The sequence below is a fragment of the Mauremys reevesii genome, linkage group 1 (genome assembly GCF_016161935.1).
Source record: "Mauremys reevesii isolate NIE-2019 linkage group 1, ASM1616193v1, whole genome shotgun sequence".
In the NCBI taxonomy this organism is placed as follows: Eukaryota; Metazoa; Chordata; order Testudines; family Geoemydidae; genus Mauremys; species Mauremys reevesii.
Window position 1 is genome coordinate 64,844,718 of NC_052623.1, and position 18,484 is coordinate 64,863,201.

General features: G+C 43.1%; 2 protein-coding genes across 7 annotated transcripts in view; one reads left to right on the top strand and one right to left on the bottom strand.

Annotated features, from left to right (window-relative positions):
* The window catches only part of COG3 (component of oligomeric golgi complex 3), a 45,503-nt gene extending 32,931 nt beyond the window's left edge, over positions 1–12,572 (bottom strand). The window contains exons 1-8 of one of the 4 annotated variants that reach the window (XM_039491561.1): positions 12,242–12,572; positions 7,269–7,415; positions 6,644–6,705; positions 5,333–5,498; positions 3,000–3,074; positions 2,791–2,883; positions 2,358–2,483; positions 285–365 (exon numbers count right to left, since the gene is read on the bottom strand). In XM_039491561.1, the coding sequence (XP_039347495.1) occupies positions 285–365; positions 2,358–2,483; positions 2,791–2,883; positions 3,000–3,074; positions 5,333–5,498; positions 6,644–6,705; positions 7,269–7,415; positions 12,242–12,400 (909 nt within the window). In that variant the 5' untranslated portion in view covers positions 12,401–12,572. Of the gene's footprint in view, positions 1–284; positions 366–2,357; positions 2,484–2,790; positions 2,884–2,999; positions 3,075–5,332; positions 5,499–6,643; positions 6,706–7,268; positions 7,416–12,241 lie in introns of those variants that run through there. The other 3 variants (XM_039491541.1, XM_039491551.1, XM_039491569.1) reach the window with 3 other exon arrangements.
* Positions 12,573–12,684: 112 nt separating this feature from the next.
* The window catches only part of LOC120407718 (protein ZBED8-like), a 31,405-nt gene continuing 25,605 nt past the window's right edge, over positions 12,685–18,484 (top strand). The window contains exons 1-2 of one of the 3 annotated variants that reach the window (XR_005600211.1): positions 12,685–12,859; positions 16,768–16,864. The gene's annotated coding sequence lies outside the window, so the exon portion shown is untranslated. Of the gene's footprint in view, positions 12,860–15,783; positions 16,235–16,622; positions 16,865–18,484 lie in introns of those variants that run through there. The other 2 variants (XR_005600210.1, XM_039543642.1) reach the window with 2 other exon arrangements.

Genomic DNA, 18,484 nt, shown 5'->3' on the forward strand with positions numbered 1-18,484 from the left:
GTGATTTTATTTAACTAATAATTTTAAAATGCTGTTGGTGTATTTTTAATTTAATTCCAATTTCCATCCAAAACACGGCTTGACACAAATAATGGGTAAAAAAATTAATGTTCGTCATCTAGTAAATAAGAAATGCATAATTCACCATTTTCTAACATAGGAAGGTAGATCTGAACACTATCCTTAAAACAGATATAAAATGCAGTCCACATATTAACATTAACAATGAATTTAAAACTCATTTTGTGGCTTCACTATCAGCTATTAATTACCAAGCTACTTACTCTAACTTTGGGAGCAGCAGCTCTGAATTTTACGTAAAATAGTGTGAAGGCATTGTCAGAATTTGGCACAGATGAAGGATCCTGAAAAGAGAAAAAACAAATTGATAAATAAGATTCCTCTATATTTAGCTCATAGTATTAACTGGCTGAGACATTTAAGCTTTTGAGGAACTGTTTTGTGAAAATTTTTGCACTTTTATGACCTTTTTATTCTTTTTTATTCAGTGTGCCAAAGGCTAGCACTCTCTAAAAACTCAGATAAACCCAGTTAGGAGAACAATATTCAAGACCAGAGCAGCAAGGGTTAGAATAATTATTGCACACTTTCATTTTTACTTCTCTCCCTTCTTCTCCACTAAAAAACAGTCACAATGCCATTTCCTCTGAAACCTGCCAATGCTGTTCCACTGATTAACCAGCAACGATAAATGGAAACCTAACTTCTATCCTGGAAAACCTGGAACTGAAAGGTTGAGTTAACATTCAACTCTCTCCCACCCAAGCCTGAACTGGGCTGCCTTGAGTCTCAGGCATTTGCCTTGCCCTCCATGGCTCAAGCTCAGTGCAGAGCAAGAGCTTTTACCTGCTCTAGTAATAGACCAGAATGGAGAGCAAAAAAAAAAAAAAAGCCTGGCATTTTGAATACTTTTTGGATATTTAGCCACCAGCTCTCCTCCCTCTCAGGCTACTCCACACGCGTGGAGCAGCATTCAGCCTGTGACATGGAGAGGGCAAAAAGTATCCCCACCTCTAACTCTTCTTTACTCATCCCCTGGAGCAGTCTGGCTGCGCTCCCACAAATAGAGACCACCACACTGGTTCCCTGTCCCTGTCCCATTGGGAGACAGAGAGAAGACTTTCAGAGGGAAAGCAGAAGAGACTACAAATAGCAGGCTAGCCCCAATGAATTTCTTCTCATAGAAACATATGAATTGCCTTACTGGGTTGGACCTGTGGGCCATCTAATCTACTATCCTATCTCAGAAGCCAACACTAGATGCTTCAGAGGAAAGTGAAAAAAAACCACTGTAGAAGGATATGGGGTAATCTGCCCTCTCCTCCCCCATGAAGGTCTCATTCATAATCCCCAATAGCTAGAGATTGGCTTAAACCTTGAAACATGAAGTTTTGCCTCTCTTCCAGTACCCTTTTTGTTAGCATTAACTAGTATAACTCTGAACATTCTCGTTATTCATATAACTGTCCAATCCCTCTTTTAATCTAGCTAAATCCTTAGCCTCGCAGGGTCCCAGAGCCCAGCGCCAGCCCAAGCCTGAACACCTACCCTGCAATTTTACAGCCCCACAGCTCACACAGGCCAGCCATGGGTGCTGTACTGTGGTGCAGATCTATCCTTAGGGTGCGTATGCTGCCAAAAAAGAAAAAGGTCCACAGCAGTGAGTCCCAGAGCCCAGGAAAACCAACTCAGGCTCACTGAGCTCATGTTACAGGGCTAAAAACAACAGTGCCGACATTCAGGCTCGGGCTGGAGCCTGGGCTCTGAAACCCAACAAGGCGGGTTGGTCTCAGAGCCTGGGTTCCAGCCTGAGGGCAGGCTCTGAGACCCACGCCCCCTGATGGGTTTCAGAGCCCAGGCTCCAGCCCAACTGTCTACACTGCTGTTTTTAGCCCCACAGCACAAGCTCAACTCAGTTGATCCAGGCTGTGAGACTCACTGCGTGGGTCTGGGTGTTTTGCATTGTAGACAGATCCTTGGTTTGCAGGGGATATAGGAGGGAGACACTGAAGAGAGAGATCAGAAAAGCAGTGAGACTGAGGAATTGGGGAACAAGTGAGATTCTTGGGACAAGGAGACGAGAAAGGAAGAAGCTGGAAAAAATGCCTATGAGTGCGACCCCCTTATAAGTTAAAAAAACACTTTTTAAAACATTTAACATTATTATAAATTCTGGAGGTGAAGCGGACCTTAGGGTGGAGGCTGCAGCTCTCACCCCCCAAGTAATAACCTTGTGACCCCCTGAGGAGTCACAATCCCCAGTTTGAGATCCCCTGGTCTAGGGTTACGACAAATACATCAGACTAATCAAGTCAGTACCTGCTTACCCAACTTACCCTTTTTATCAACTGGCTTGTGAGGTTCTGTAGTGTGTTCACAGTGTACGTTTTCATAAGGTGCATAGCTTTAGAAAGACATTGTTTAAACTTAACCAAATACACGGGATAATCTTTAAAATTAGGCTGCAAAGAACAAAGAAAAGCATTTTAAATGTGGCAGTAATGGCAGACATAAAAAAAATACTTTTAAAAGAAAAAGTAATAGGTAAAAAGTATCTAATGGAAGCTAACTGTTGTAGGTTTATAAACTTAAGCAAAAGTGAACTAAAGTATGCAGATGAGACACATTTTAAGGAGCAGAGAGTGTCATCCTTGCCTTTTTTCCCCCTCTGTAAAAATAAACACATTTATAAAAATCCAAAATAACTAGAATATGTATCTCTAAAGTGTTAAGATTTAATTTAAAAATACAAAATGTTAAGTTACTTACGTGTGAGGAAATATATGTAATACAATCATCAAGCTTAGCCAGCATAGGTATAAATCCTTCACTGTTCACAGACAATGTGGGGGAATTTAATTTCTTTAAAAAACAAAATACATCAATCAGAAGAAATAAGTAATTTTGGTCACAGAACTGAGGTGATTAACATAGTCTACTAGACTTTCTAAGATTATAAGAAATAAAACAACACTTACTGTGTTAATATTTTCTAGTTCATTAAAATAAGAGAGTTTCTGTTGGATATTTTCAGCCAGGTCAACGAGTTCTGACTGTTCAAACAGAGCAAATGGAAGATTGTAAGTAACTTAATGAACAATTTAGGTTTCAAATAAGACATGTTAAAAAAATTAGATCATATTTTGCTAGCTACATAATAGACCACAAAAAAATTTGCCAAAGGCAGAAATCTTGTCATGTTCTAAACTCTGAATTAGAAAAAGAAATGCTCCCACTAAACGCTGTTCCCAAGTGTATTGTCTTTACAGACGCACAATCTAGGGGTCGTGCAGTATTCTGAAGGAGCTATAGAATCTTTTCAAGTAGTAAAGCTATTAAATGCTATTCTGAAGCACTTCAGGATCCCAACATTCTTTAAAAATATACCTTGCATACATTCCTATCTTCAGTCCCTTTATCCCTCAAAAGCATCCAAAAAAAGGACTCAGAAGAAGTCATTGTAGATCGGCAGAAGCAGTAGGTTTGGAGAATATCATTTACTTTTATATAATCTTGCTTCCTTCAATATCAGAATTGTTTACTGATTTCTAAGCAGTTGCACTTGTGCAAAGCCACAGAATGCAATGGGGTGTTTACACAAGGGTCACTGAGGGCATAAATTTAAACAATGGGTGGATGGTGCTCATTGGGAGCATATTTTGCTCTGCAGAACCCTATTACTGGTGGTGATGTGGGATAAGGAATGAAAGCAGTTTGACTAACATCTCAGACTTAGTTTGCAGTGCTGACAAAAAAAATTTGTATGCAGTGTTGTTGCAGCAGTGGTGTAGCCATGTTGGCGGGTGAGGTAATATCTTTTATTGGACCAACTTCTGCTGGTGAGACAGACTGTTTTTCAGAGTCTGTGTAAGCTTAAAAGCTTGTCTCTCTCACCAACAGAAGCTGGTCCAATAAAAGATATTACCTGACCTTGTCTCTTCAGAATAAGAGTAAACATATATAATATTTGAGCACTTGCTCTTGAAGTCAGCTGGTTATCAAACAAACACAGAACCCCTCATAATGCTGTTTATGTGGCATCACTTTTCAGAGTAGTATCAGTTTAGCTATAACAACCTTGGACAATTTTGGTTAATGTTTCATGACCATTTTGTCTGAGAAGAACATGGTGTAAGATGAGAATCAGCTATAACAGCCTACAACTCATTTAGTTTTCTGGCTGCTTTCAAACAGAGAAAGTTTAAACAACATTTCCATAAATGTTCAAACAGTAATTTCATCAGTCTGCTGACAACTAAATTGAAACTTGAATGACTTGTGGGTTTATGAATAAGTGAGAAGAGTTTACGAGACCTTTTAAAAATCTTTTACTAAAGGAGTGCAAAAAATAAAGGGCAGACCCCAGCTGGGAAATGGTTGGCAGAAATAGCTGCTAAATAAACCTGTATAAATGACAAACCTTAAGCCAAATTTTTCACAGGTAAAACAGTCCAAAAAAGAGGAATGAAAAAAAGTCTTAGGATGTTCCTTTAATTAGGTGGCTACTGAAGAAAATATTTCCACATTAAAACGTATGACTTTCTAGTGAATGGTTCACTCAATTCCAACATGACCTTTCTAATTTCAGAAAAGTGTTTTCACTAGGGACTCTCGTCTACAACTCCCAGGGACCATAGTGAAGAGACTAGAGAACGCTGCTCCTGTTCTGTTTCTTCCTCCGAACCAAGGACCCCCTGAAAAAGCCCCCCACACTCATCCCCCCTGCCGAGCCCCATCCCTCACTCCCACATTCCCCTCCGCTGAGCTCTAACCACCTTCAACTGGACTCCTCTGCAGAGTCCCATTGCCCCTGCACCCAGAACTGCCCCAACAAAACCGTATACATCCAGATGCCCCCACACCCAGGCCCCCCACTGAGCCACCTGAACCTAGATTGCCCCACACATAACCCTCTCACCACACACCTGGATCCACACTCACTAAGCCCCTCCATACTTGGATCCTGCTGGGCTGAGCCTGCCTACCCACACCTGGTGTACCTGGTGTGGAGAGGCAGAGACCTGGTGTGTTTCTGAGGCAGGTCTGACCCTTGAGGCTGCACCCGACCCTGACACAGCACACCACCGAGTCTGTGTCCCAGGGTAAGGGGGGGCTAAAGGGTGATCTTCCACCTCCATGCAGCCACTGGGCTGTGCTCCCCACTGCTATGCTGGAGCCTCTACAATTCCCTCGGGAGTAAATCATGCACTGCCATTACTGTCCACAAGATGCCTGGTCTGTAAACAGAGGACTTTATTTTTTGGTACCTTTAAATTTAAAAATCGTCAGTAACTACCATATCACAAATTACCTGCTCTTTCAAAAGCTGCTCACAGGCTTCATGCAGTGTTCCTGTCTTGGTGGACACAAAGAGATACTGTTTCTGCAAAGACTCCAAATGTTGAAGAGCACTGTTCACGTCATTCAGTATAGCATCACATTGCTCCTGAAATCCAGACAAATAATCCCTCATCTGTCTAGAAAAGAGAACCACAATGAAAAAGGGTAATGCTTTTCTTTACATATTTAAATACATAACCAATACATAGCACTGTTTACTCCATTTTCCTGGGGACACAGAAACCTCGCTAGAAAAAGGTAGATCTCTTGCAGGAAGTAAATGTACAGAACAAAAAACAATGTATAATAAAATCTTAAAATCACAAACTGACCTGATATTTAAGGTCACGGGTCATAGATTCTGTTTTAAAACTGATAAAGACATCAGTTTTCAAGCACTATTAAGCATAAATTAAAACAATGTTAAGTGTCCAATTTAATAAAAAAGGAACTTCAAAACTAATGACTCTTGGGCATCAACTACTGTGGACATATACAACAGTATGTAAAATCACAAACTCTCCTCAGACTCGTGTAATCCCCAGAATAGTAAGGGCAGAGAACGAATTAACACTCTTCTCTAGACTCCTCCAACTAAAACAGACACAGCATAGCCATCTAATAGACCACTTTTCCATCTGTGATCTACAAACATGACTGCCATGCATCAGAAACACATCGTAAGAGAGAGAACAGGGGCATTACTCTCCAACTTTGTGACAGTCACGGGGATAGGCTCAGAATAAGCCCAAGCCTTACCATTTTCCAGATACAACACAAAACTCTTCCCACAATAAAGGCCAGAGAACAAACAGACCAAAAAAACCCAGGAGACAGGGAAAAGAGCAGGTTACTTTACAGTAAAATTTAATGCACACTCTTAATTTTGGATGTGACAACTCAAAATTGTGGCACTAGCCACAGTAGAAATATCTAAGACCATTAGCCACTCAGAAGTCTTTCAGACACAACTCCTTATGAATTGTTAAATAGCTAAAGTCAGTTGAAAGTAGTCCTTCCTAGACTGAAAAAATAAAGTCAGTCAGGTGAAAACAGATACAAATTAAACATAACTAGGAAGTGTCATAGGATGCTGAAAAATTATATGCATGTATATTAGTGGACAGGATAAAATCTTACATATCATATGCTGCAATATGTTTAAGGGGGAATTGATATATACATAAAAGCAAAATTTCACTTCTAGTTTAGAAGCTATTGCTGGGTGAAGAGACTAAAAATATACAGTGATAAAATTCAACAAATGGAAGAAGGATCATACCTGTACTTAGCACCTTCATCTTGATCCATCTGGGCCTGCAGCTGAGCAAACCATGAGAAGAACTAGAACAAAGATTTTTAGATTGTCAACAACCAGACATTACAAGGAACCAATATAAGAAACCATCATATCTGGAGTTCCAGAGCAATCAACCGGATACAGATGATGAATTCCACCACAACATGAGCATTATTAAAGGGAAAACAACCTTAAACAGTCAACAATGACTCAGATAGTCCAGAATGTAGCAGAGCACAATTCTACCACTTAACTAAAGGAAAAAGGTAGAATGCCATCTCCATGAGTTTCTAGGAGCACAACATTAGCACTGTCTATCTCATTGCAAACATTATGGGGTTGACATGCGACATTCGGCAGGCAGCACCACTTTTCTTTGGAGATGCTTTAGCCTCTCAATACAGGAAAAAAATCTACTATTGCATAACCAAGATGTTAAAGTTTTGTTTTCTTCAATTTTTTTTGAATGTCTCTTAAATGCTAACAAAATAATTTTATAAAAACATAAGAAAGGCACACAGTACTAAAAGCTCCACAAATTCACTGGGAAGAATTTTAACACTAAAGTGATGCCTCTAGGATTGTAAAGCAACTTGGTGTGATTTACCTGCTGTGCAGTTTCAATTCTTTCATCTTCCATTCCCAAAGCGGTGAAGCCTTTCAAGAGGATATCCTCTGTTGATTCAGGTATTGCTGCAGCCAACGTGACACTTAGTGACTGTGATGTTAAACTGCATAAATCTTCAATTGGAAGCTGTACATAAAAATCCCATCAGTTTAAATTACTTTTTAAAAATTAATGTTTAATTTTAAATTAATATGCAATAGTGTAAACAATATCTCAATCACATCAAACTTATTTCTTAAGTTCCCATTTGTTTAATTTTGAAGGACTAATCAGTGTGGACATTTTATAAATTATTTCAATAATATAATTAAACACCAGAGTATCAGTATTCAGAAATATTTAAAATATTCACTTAATTATCACAGGACAAAAAATTAAATGAATACTTTTTACTAAACAAGAATAACTGAAAATGAATTAATACAACCCTCTTGGATATGATCTCCTATACTATTGAAAAACTTTACAAATCTCCAGTTTAGCTAGCTAAACAGCAAGACAAATTAATATTTGTGGACTTAATATCAGAAGACATGGGGCAGGTATACACTACAAGGAAAAGTCAATCTAAGCAATCTGAGTTACGTTCGCAGCTCAAGTAACTCAAGTCGACGTAGCTTAGATCTACTTACAGTGGGGTACGCATAGTGCTGGGTCGACGGCAGAAACTCTCACATCAACTCCCCTTACTCTTCTCATTCTGGTGGAGTACCGAGTCGATAGGAGAGTGATCGGCAGTCGATTTAGCAGGTCTTCACTAGACCCACTAAATCGACTCCTGGTGGATGGATCGCTGTAGCATTGATCCCACAGGTAAAAGAGACAAGCCCGTGATGATTCATATTTCCAAGTGCAAGGCAAAATAACAAAGGTTTGCAATATCTGCCCAGCACAAAAACCTTTTGATTGGCATACTGGCTAAACAAACTTTCATTAGATTTTTCTGCCATATGACCAAAGAAAATTCCAAACCCAACATTGCCACAACCTGAAATTTCAATAATTTCAGAATAACATTGTAAATAATACTTCCAAATAGATACTCCAGATGATTATATAGGAAGATTTATTTAGAGGATCATTCCTATTTTTCAGAGTTTCAGTTTATTAAATATCTTTTACTAAACATGAAAAAAAAATCAAAGTAATCTGGAATAATTTAAGTATTTTTAGATTGGCGACTGCCTTGGAATTAGATGCTGTATGTTATCCTTGAATAAAATTTTACAGCTAACGAGGATGTTCTCACTAACTATTCTAACATAACATCCTCTTTGACACATTTGCACAATTAAAGTTTACAACAACCAAGAACATAACAAAAGAGCACTGTACACAATTAAAAAAAAACCACATTACAACTCTACACAGAACAAGTTATCTGTGGCAACAAAAGTCACTGTCTGAAAATATTAACCAGGTAAAAAGCCCGGTCTAGGTTTTAAAAGTCTGATAACTAATGAATTCAGCATAACTTCATATCTTTTTTATTTTTGTTAGGGTTTGGGGGGTGGGGGTTTGCAATAGGCAGTTTTAGTAGTCATAAAAGTAGAGATTGATAATGTCAGGTTCCTCAGACAGCTTTGTCAATGCACCTTAATTTTGACTTTCAACACCCCTACTATGTAGAGGTCTGAGCAGGACCTGCCCAGAGCCCAAGAGGGTTGAGTCATTTTCAGACCTGACCGCAACACTCCCACTCCGAACCTTTGTCAGCATGCCACTGCTTGGGGCTCAGCCTGGTGGGGCTCCCCATAACCAATGCCCATAATCCATCTCCGGCCACCTGTGAAGCTGGCACAGTGGCAGCTGTATGGCCCACTCCTGCCAGTTACCACCAGCTGCTGCACTGTGGAGCGAAAGGCACTGCAACCCATTGACACAAATACACTTTAGCACATACAGTCCAACAAGGTTGTGATGGCTGGCAGGAGCAAGGCCCGCAGCTGATGAGGACTCCCAAACAAGACAAGGTGAACAGGGACAACCCGACCAAACAGGTTCTGGTTGTTTTCTGATCCGACATAAACCTGACCTTTGTAGTGGGGTCTCGTCGGGGTTGGGTCAAGGTCTCTGCCACCATTTAATCCTGATCCTTGCTTGGGCAGGGTTTGCCATGCCTAACAATCTGGTAGTTTTGTAATGTGGACAAACTGGGTCTAAGAATGGGGAAGCCATTGACTTGAGGTGGAATTTTAACTTAGATTTCCAGAAGTGAAAGGCTAATGGATAGGACACAGGACTGAGAGCTAAGGGACCTGACTTCTATTCTGACTAGCTGTGTGACCTCAGGCAAGTCAGCTAGAGCCGAATTTTCAGAGATGTTGAAGACCCAAAATTCCAATTTATTTCAATGGGAGCTAAGAGTGCTCAGCATCTGTGAAGATCAAGCCCATAACTTCTCTGCTCCTCAGTTTTCCCACCTTCTTTTGTATGACAAATTTAGATCTATGATAGAACAGCATTATAAAAGTGCTAAGTATTATCATGTGCAGTAACTCTTTCGGTCACTATGCTGTCCAAGAATGAGCAACCCTTCTATAAACATCTGGACTATTAGACTGCTGACAGCTTATTGCGTTTCAATTAAATACAACTTAAGGAATAGGGAAGTTGGTCATTCATAAATAATAATTTGATGTAAAATTCAGCTAGAACAGAATGGAGCTAGATGGAAATACTTCAATTAACTCACCTAGCATTTCTGAGTAGCAACATTTTTGTTCCTTTTTTAAATTCACTTTTTTTTCCTTCATAGATCTGTCCATATAATAGCATTAAAAAAATACTAGGATTTGTAACAGGTACTATAATTCTATTCAACTATAAAATCTTTTCTCATTCAAAGGGAAAATTTGAAGAGAGTAACAACATGTTTTACAGTTTCTTCGTGTATACCCCAATTGCCCATCTTAAATATATTAAGGAAACTCCACTACCACATATCTGCTGCTACGTATGTTTTTCCTTCTAGCAAACAAATGAGAAAACTGATTGTGAGACTCCGATTTTCACACAAAGAAATTAAATATACTCAGGGTGTTGAATAAAGTGACCTATACTAACAAAAGCTATTGACAAGATAGAGACAGGCCTGTCTTCTTAGCAGAAATACGTATTCGGAATGCTAACAACACTATTTATCAAAGTAATCTTAACAGCTTCAAACAATTATATGCAACGGGCAGCATTACAATTTGCAGCTAAGACAAACAAGAGTGATATTGTGCAGAGCTACTAAACCGAAAACCAATACTACCCTAATGTGTTACTGACTACCTTCTGATTAACATAATTTAATTCCATAATTTAGCTTCTTGTTAAAAATCAATAGGGCATAAACTTTTATGAAGGTAAAAAGTGGAAATACTTCATTTTTAACTGATAGGCTCTACATCAGCACATTTGCTGTCTAAATAATGTATTCATAACTCAAGTATTCCATATTTGTTGCAGTTCACAACTCCTCAGACATCACGAGAGCAGAATCAACTTATGTTTTTAGTGTTTAATATTTTGTGACATTATGGAAGGTTGAGTTCACATAGTTGTATTTTAATGAATATTCTCCCTTCCAGGCTGATTTTATATTACGTGACAACAAAGCATCCTAAAGTACTTTACAAAATGAAAGCCATATGCAAAGTTTGTATCTGTTAGGATTATTATATTGAAAACACTGGGTTTATTTAGGAGAAAAGAATACAGAGGAGGAACATAATCTTCAAGAACAAAAAAGACTTATCAAGAGGAGGGTGATAAACTGTTCTTATCCACTGAGAAAGGACAAGCAGTAATGGGCTTAAATTGCAGCAAGGGTGATTTAGGTTTTTCCATGAGGAAAATCTTCTAACTGTAAGGGTAGTTAAGCAGTGGAACACATGAGCTAGAAGGTTATGGAATGTCCATCGTTAAAGAATTTTATGAACAGGTCAAACAAACACCTTTCAGGGATGGACTAGATTCAGGACTGGCCAAACTTTCAGATCCTCTGAGTTGCATATGATAATCTTCAGAAGTCTGAGAGTCAGGCACACCTGTCAGTGCTCGGGACTTCAGCAAGAGCGAGGCTGAAGTCCTGACCGGGCAGGTGTCTCCCATGGGGCAGAGCCCCAGCCCCACCACTCCTCTGCACTGCAGAAGCCCCAAGCTTCCCTCCCTCCCCCATCTGGTAGGAGGAGAATGGTGGGGAGGGCTCCAGGAGCCACAATTTAACTGTAAAAGAGACGCATGTGGCTCCCGAGCCGCAGCTTGGCCATCCCTAGAAGATAACAGTTAGTCTGCCTCAGTGCAAGGGACTGGACTAGATGACCTATCGAGGTCCCTCTGACTCTAGAATTACTAGAATGGAGCCATCTCTGGGGTGGAACAGCGCGGCTATTAACGGCGCCCTGCATCAGGTTAGAACAGGAAGTGGATAGTGAATCCAGGTAAAACCGAGCAGCACGTTAGGATAGCTGGAATGTAGGTATTTGCACGGAGAATAGGGCAGGTGCTGGAGCTCACTCTTAGGGACGATGCCAGAGAGACCCTCTTAACCCCATAACTGCTCCAGACTTCGCTCATTTCGTCTCCACGACAGCACGGCGCTGCCTCACCACCGCCCTGCGGGCCCCTCCTGTACCACCAGCGAGGTCCCTGCCGGCCGGACCCGGGTCCTGCTCCCACCGGGGGCAGCTCCGCACGGGATCGATGCGCCCCGGGGCAAAGCACCACCCGGACCAAGGGCCCGTCCTGGGCAGCAGGAGGCGGCCCGACACGCCCCCAGCGGGCCCCGGGGAGCAGCCTCCGGCCAGCCCAGAGCAGGAGTCCCAGCCTGGCTACGTGGCAGTTGCTCCCGTTACAGGAACGGGGAGGCCCCAGCGCCCGCCGGACGCCCCCTGCCTCCGGCCCCGCCACAGGCTCCGGCCGCGGCCGCTCCGCGCCACCTGCTGCCCCTCCCCGCCGCTCACCTCGGCCGGGACGGGCGGGTTCTCGGCCGCCGCTTTGAGCTCCAGCACCGAGTCCGTCTGTCGGTCGGTGAGAGGCGCCATGGGCCGCGGCCTGCGGTCCCACAGGCCGAGCCTGTCCCGGATCTCCCTGTCGCCCAGCTCCGGGGGCGGCTCCGCCATCCTCACGGCCCGCAGCAGCCGGAGCGGGCGGGAGGGGCCACTTCCGGGATCCGGGAGAGTCCGACGCAGCGAGAGGCAGAGAGAGGAGCGGAACCATCTGAACCCGGAAACGCCTCCGGAGGGAACGAGGCACGCGGGAGGGTTCCACGCGCACACAACCAGCGGGAGGAGCTGATCGGGAGAGGAAACTTCCGGTGCAGGGAAGGGCGTCTTCGAATCCGATAGGGCGGAAGCGCCTTCGCCCTCGTGACGTCATTGCGATGCGTGGACGGGCACGGGGGCGGGGCCTGCTTGCCCGGCCCGTTGTGACCAATGAGCGCAGGATTCTGCAGCTATTACCCGTGAGAAAAGCCAGCAGTGGGAGCAGCGCCCCTTGCCAGCTGGAGGCATCGCAGCCCGCTGCTCAGCTGCGTTGGGAGCTCTGAGACACGCGTTCTAATCCTGCTTTAGCCGGGGCAGGTAGGGTGACCAGACAGGAAATGCGGGATGGCGGTGGGACCCTATGTTTTTTTTTTTTTTAAAGAAACCCAAAAATCAGGACTGTCTCTATAAAATCGGGACATCTGGTCCCCTAGGGGCCAGTTGCTTCCTGCTGTGTAATAACACTTCAGGCAGGGTCAGTGACGCTGCTTGGCCAATTGTATCCATCCCTGCAGTCCTCTTGCAGCAAAAGCCTGGAAGCCACACCCCACTGATTTTAAAAAGAAAGCTTAGTTCTACCCTGATGACAATTAAAATGATGAAACATGAAGTGAGTGTAACTACGGCCAGGGCATATGTCCAAGTCTTCGGCCAGCCTGGAACAAGAAAGTGCTGATTGGCCAGAGACTGAGCACTCAGACCCATCTAGTCAGCTTCGGAGTATTAACTCTGAAACCAGCTAATGAGGGGAAATGGGGGCACCATCACTACCCCAAAAGAGGCCACTGGGTGGAACCCCTCACAGCTATCACCCCCTCATGGCTAGGGGACATACCTGCAGGTGTCCTCACACAAATTGTGTAGGATCTGCCTCTTCCCTTCACTCAGACGAGGAACATATTTGAGTCATCATGATTTGACACCTAGAATTATGTATGTTCTCATGGATATTAAAATTAGTTGTCTTTATTCATTGTATAATCTCTCAAGGAGCCCTGCAATATTTGTCATTTTTCCTCAATTTGGTTTATTCACTATTGGACCTTACTATTCAATAGTGCCACAAGGCACATTAAACTCCATAATCTTTACTTGTATTTACTCTTCTCATAGAATCATAGACTATCAGGGTTGGAAGGGACCTCAGGAGGTCATCTAGTCCAACCCCCTGCTTAAAGCAGGACCTAATTCCCAACTAAAACATCACAGCCAGGGCTTTGTCAAGCCTGACCTTAAAAACCTCTAAGGAAGGAGATTCCACCACCTTCCTAGGTAACCCATTCCAGTGCTTTACCCCCCTCCTAGTGAAAAAGTTTTTCCTAATATCCAACCTAAACCTCCCGCACTGCAACTTGAGACCTTTACTCCTTGTTCTATCATCTGGTACCACTGAGAACACTCTAGATCCATCCTCTTTGGAACCCCCGTTCAGGTAAATGATAGCAGCTATCAAATCCCCCCTCATTTTTCTCTTCTGCAGACTAAATAATCCCAGTTTCCTCAGCCTCTCCTCATAAATCATGTGCTCCAGCCCCCTAATCATTTTTATTGCCCTCCGCTGGACTCTTTCCAATTTTTCCACATCCTTCTTGTAGTGTGGGGCCCAAAACTGGACACAGTACTCCAGATGAGGCCTCACCAATGCCAAATAGAAGGGAATGATCACGTCCCTTGATCTGCTGGAAATGCCCCTACTTATACAACCCAAAATGCCATTAGCCTTCTTGGCAACAAGGACACACTGTTGACTCATATCCAGCTTCTTGTCCACCATAACCCCTAGGTCCTTTTCTGCAGGACTACTGCCTAGCCACTTGGTCCCTAGTCTGTAGGAGTGCATAGGATTCTTCCTTCCTAAGTGCAGGACTCTGCACTTGTCCTTGTTGAACCTCATCAGATTTCTTTTGGCCCAATCCTCTAATTTGTCTAGGTCCCTCTGTATCCTGTATCACCTCCTCCCATACTGTGCTGCCCAGTGCAGTAGTCTGGGAGCTGACCTTGTTTGTGAAGACAGGTTGAAAAAAAGTATTGAGTACATTAGCTTTTTCCACAACCTCTGTCACTAGGATGCCTCCCCCATTCAGTAAGGGGCCCACAATTTCCCTGACCTTCTCGTTGCTAACGTACCTGTAGAAACCTTTCCTGTTACTCTTAACATCCCGTGCTAGCTGCAACTCCAAGTGTGATTTGGCCTTCCTGATTTCACTCCTGCATGCCTGAGCAATATTTTTATACTCCTCCCTGGTCATTTGTCCAATCTTCCACTTCTTGTAAGCTTCTTTTTTGTGTTTAAGATCAGCAAGGATTTCACTGTTAAGCCAAGCTGGTCGCCTGCCATATTTACTATCCTTTCTACACACTGGGATGGTTTGTTCCTGCAACCTCAACAAGGATTCTTTAAAATACAGCCCACTTTCCTGGACTCCTTTCCCCCTCCAGTTATTCTCCATGGGGATCCTGTCCATCAGTTCCCTGAGGGAGTCAGTCTGATTTTCTGAAGTACAGCATCCATATTCTCCTGCTCTCCTTTCTTCCTTGTGTCAGGATCCTGAACTCAACCATCTCATGATCACTGCCTCCCAGGTTCCCATCCACTTTTGCTTCCCCTACTAATTCTTCCCTGTTTGTGAGCAGCACATCAAGAACAGCTCTGCTCCTAGTTGGTTCCTCCAGCACTTGCACCAGGAAATTGTCCCCTACACTTTCCAAAAACTTCCTGGATTGTTTGTGCACCACTGTATTGCTCTCCCAGCAGATATCAAGGTGATTGAAGTCTCCCATGAGAAACAAGGGCTGTGATCTAGTAACTTGTTAGTTGCCTGAAGAGAGTCTCATCCATCTCATTCTCCTGGTCTAGCGTCTATAGTAGATTCCCACCACACCACCTTCCTCATTGCTCATGCTTCTACACATAATCCAGAGACTCTCAGATTTTTCTGTGGTTTCACTAGCGAAGAACTTCAGACTTGCTCTATGTTAAATGTAGCTTTATTTGCTTGTGCAGTAATAAAAGATGCTACATTTTGTACATTAAAACAATCTTGCAATTATTTCCCAGTTTATCTTTTAGCTTTGAAACTAGCATCCTGACTCATTTATATAGTACTTTTTCTGCTAAGCACCTTTCTTGCATTAAAAATTTATTTTAATTTTACTTCTCCATATTACTTTATGAAGAAAATAAACCACTTCTCCAGTTAGTTGATTAATTTGGACCTTCTGAAAAGTCAGTCTAACGCATGTGCCTAATTAGGAGATAGTTCTTTAAGAGGCCCATTGTGGGGGAGGTAGGAGTGAGTTGTGTCTGGATCATTGTTGCTAGGCCAATTAATCACTCCACATCTCAAAGCTTCTGGAACTGGGAGTAGTAGTTTTGTGTATGGTCCAATAGGTTCCCTGTTGCCGGGGTCAGACTCCATGAGGGCAAGCAGTCAGGCAGCTTTTCAGAGGGCTGCATGTGCTGGGTGAGTTAGGAGCTCAGCCCAGAAGCATTGTGCAGCAGGATTTTCTTTAACCAATCCTTCAGTTAAGTGTATAGATTTAATCAGTTAGCTTACTGGCTAGTAGTTATTTCAGCAGAGGAAGAGTCTGCATAGATTCCAACTGAAGATTCCTACAAGCAAGTGGAGGGAAGATGTTATTTTAGACTCAGCAGACTATAGATTTGACGATCAAAGACTAACTGCAACTTAGGTGAACGTTTTTGGGGACTTTTTCTATGTTTCTGTGGGGAGTGAATGCTTCAGATTTAATGTTTGTTTTTCTATGTTTGTGTGTAACTGAAGGTAATGGCTGTGGATTATAAAACAGCCATGTCATGCTGTTACATAGCTTTTTGTACTGCTTGCAGTAAAATGTGCAGGTCTAATACTTCAGTTTAATGGCAATTATAACTACAGCTAACTATAAACATAAGATCTTGATATAAAAAGGCATGGTTAGTACTGTTTTAGAAAACAAATTATACTTTAAATTTCATGCCTAAGTAATGTATAGCAAAATGATCAAGTCACTAAACATTCCTAAATTGTTTTGAGTTCTGGTGTTGTGATCAAGTTTAATCCAGATTGAAAACTGAAGAGACTTTTTTTTAAATATTATCTGTAATGAATCACAATATACTCAGGCTTTGTCTACTTCTATTGTGATGGAATATGCTGCAGAATTGACTCCTTGGTATGGAGTTGTACTCTATTATCTGAGCTCTTGCTCTAAAATGTTTCTAGCCCTTGTAGGTATGGAGATAACCTTGGAAATGTAACATAGTACAAACTGACGCAGTGGTGCCTGCCAGAGCCTGGCAAGAACATGAAAATAAGTGAGGTAGGTCTGCATTATCTATCTTACGAAGCTCTGCAATCTGATTCCACACTCAGAGTTGGACTTTTCTAAAATGTAGATCTGGCATTTTTGGCTATGGCATTCACCATGTTGCTGTAGCTGGGCACACTATAACTGGTTTTTGCCCTTCCTGTCCTGCATCCTGCAATCGAGCTTTCCCTACAAGGTGTGGTTAATCTGATTACAGTGCATACTTCCTCCTGAGCTGTTCCATGGAACCAAGAAGCAAAGGTGCAGGGAATGAGCTAGAGTTTAGTTTGCAGCCAGAGAGCAACAGCATGGCAGTTTCGGCTGTCTGAAGGAGATAGTTCTTTGGACTATACAATAGGAATGAGGTTCTGGAGCAGGTGGCTTGGATAGTGTCCAAGGAGTATGGCAAAAAACCCTCATCTTCAAAGAAGGTCCAAAAAATTGCTACATTTTACACTCCACTAAGCATGACAACTGTGTGTCAGTGCAAAATTCATGATAGAATTAACACTGCTACAGAATGTGCTCTGATTATGCCTGACCTCTAGGTGCTTAAAAAGGTAGCATTTCAGACAGATGCTGGATGAAGTATTTTATTACGGCTTGAGTCCCTCACAAGCACAATGCAAGTTGCCACTAGTCCCTAACTTTTGATTGTGCCCACCTGCCCCAACTTTATCTTCAAGAGCCCAATTTATAAAAATCCCAAATAACTGGTATTTGATGCCTTAGGACAGTGATTTTCAAAACTTTTCTAGCAACCCAGTTGAAGAATATTATTGATGCCAGTGACCTAATGGAGCTGGGGATGAGGGGCTCAGGGCTAGGGCAGAGGGTTGGGCTGTGGGTTCAGGGTGTGGGAGGGGGCTCTGGGGTAGAGCCACAGATGTGGGGTTTGGGGTGCAGGCTCTGGGGTAGAGCCATGGATGTGGGGTTTGGGGTGCAAAGGGGCTCTGGGTTTGGGGGAGCTGAGGCAGGGGATTAGGGCACAGGGTTGGGGTGTGGGCTTACCTCAGGCAGCTCCCAGTCAGCAGTGCAGTAGGAGTGCTAAGGCAGCCTTCCTGCCTGTCCTGGCACCACGGACCACATTGTGCCCCAGAAGCAGCGAGCAACAGGTCCAGCTCCTAGCAGAGGCACGCAAGTGGCACCGGCCCTCCTCACGCCCAGCTCTCATTGGCCAGGAGTGCAGCCAATGTGAGTGCAGAGCTGGTGCTCAGAGCCCCATGGCCTGTCCACCTAGGAGCTGGACTTTTTGCTGGCCACTGCTGTGGCGCAGCGTGGTGTCAGAACAGGTAAGGACTTTTAACGGCCCGGTTCGTGGTGCTGATCAGAGTCATCACGACCCAGTGCCTTACCTTCCGCCACCCAGGACTTGGTTGTGACCCACAGTTTGAAAACCACTGCCTTATGGGGAAGGAACATGCTGTGCCACTGAAGAGAAACCAGCTGAGGGCAGAATAGGCGTCTTACTGAACTGCTTCAGAATTGACATCTAGCCTCTCAGGTCACATCCCCTTTCTCTTCCACCCTAATTGATAGGTCTCTGCTCCCATCAAAGTCTGCAGCAGGTTTGTGGTCCTCCCAGCCTCTCCAAAATATGGGAGGAAGGAGACAGAAGGATGGTATTTACCT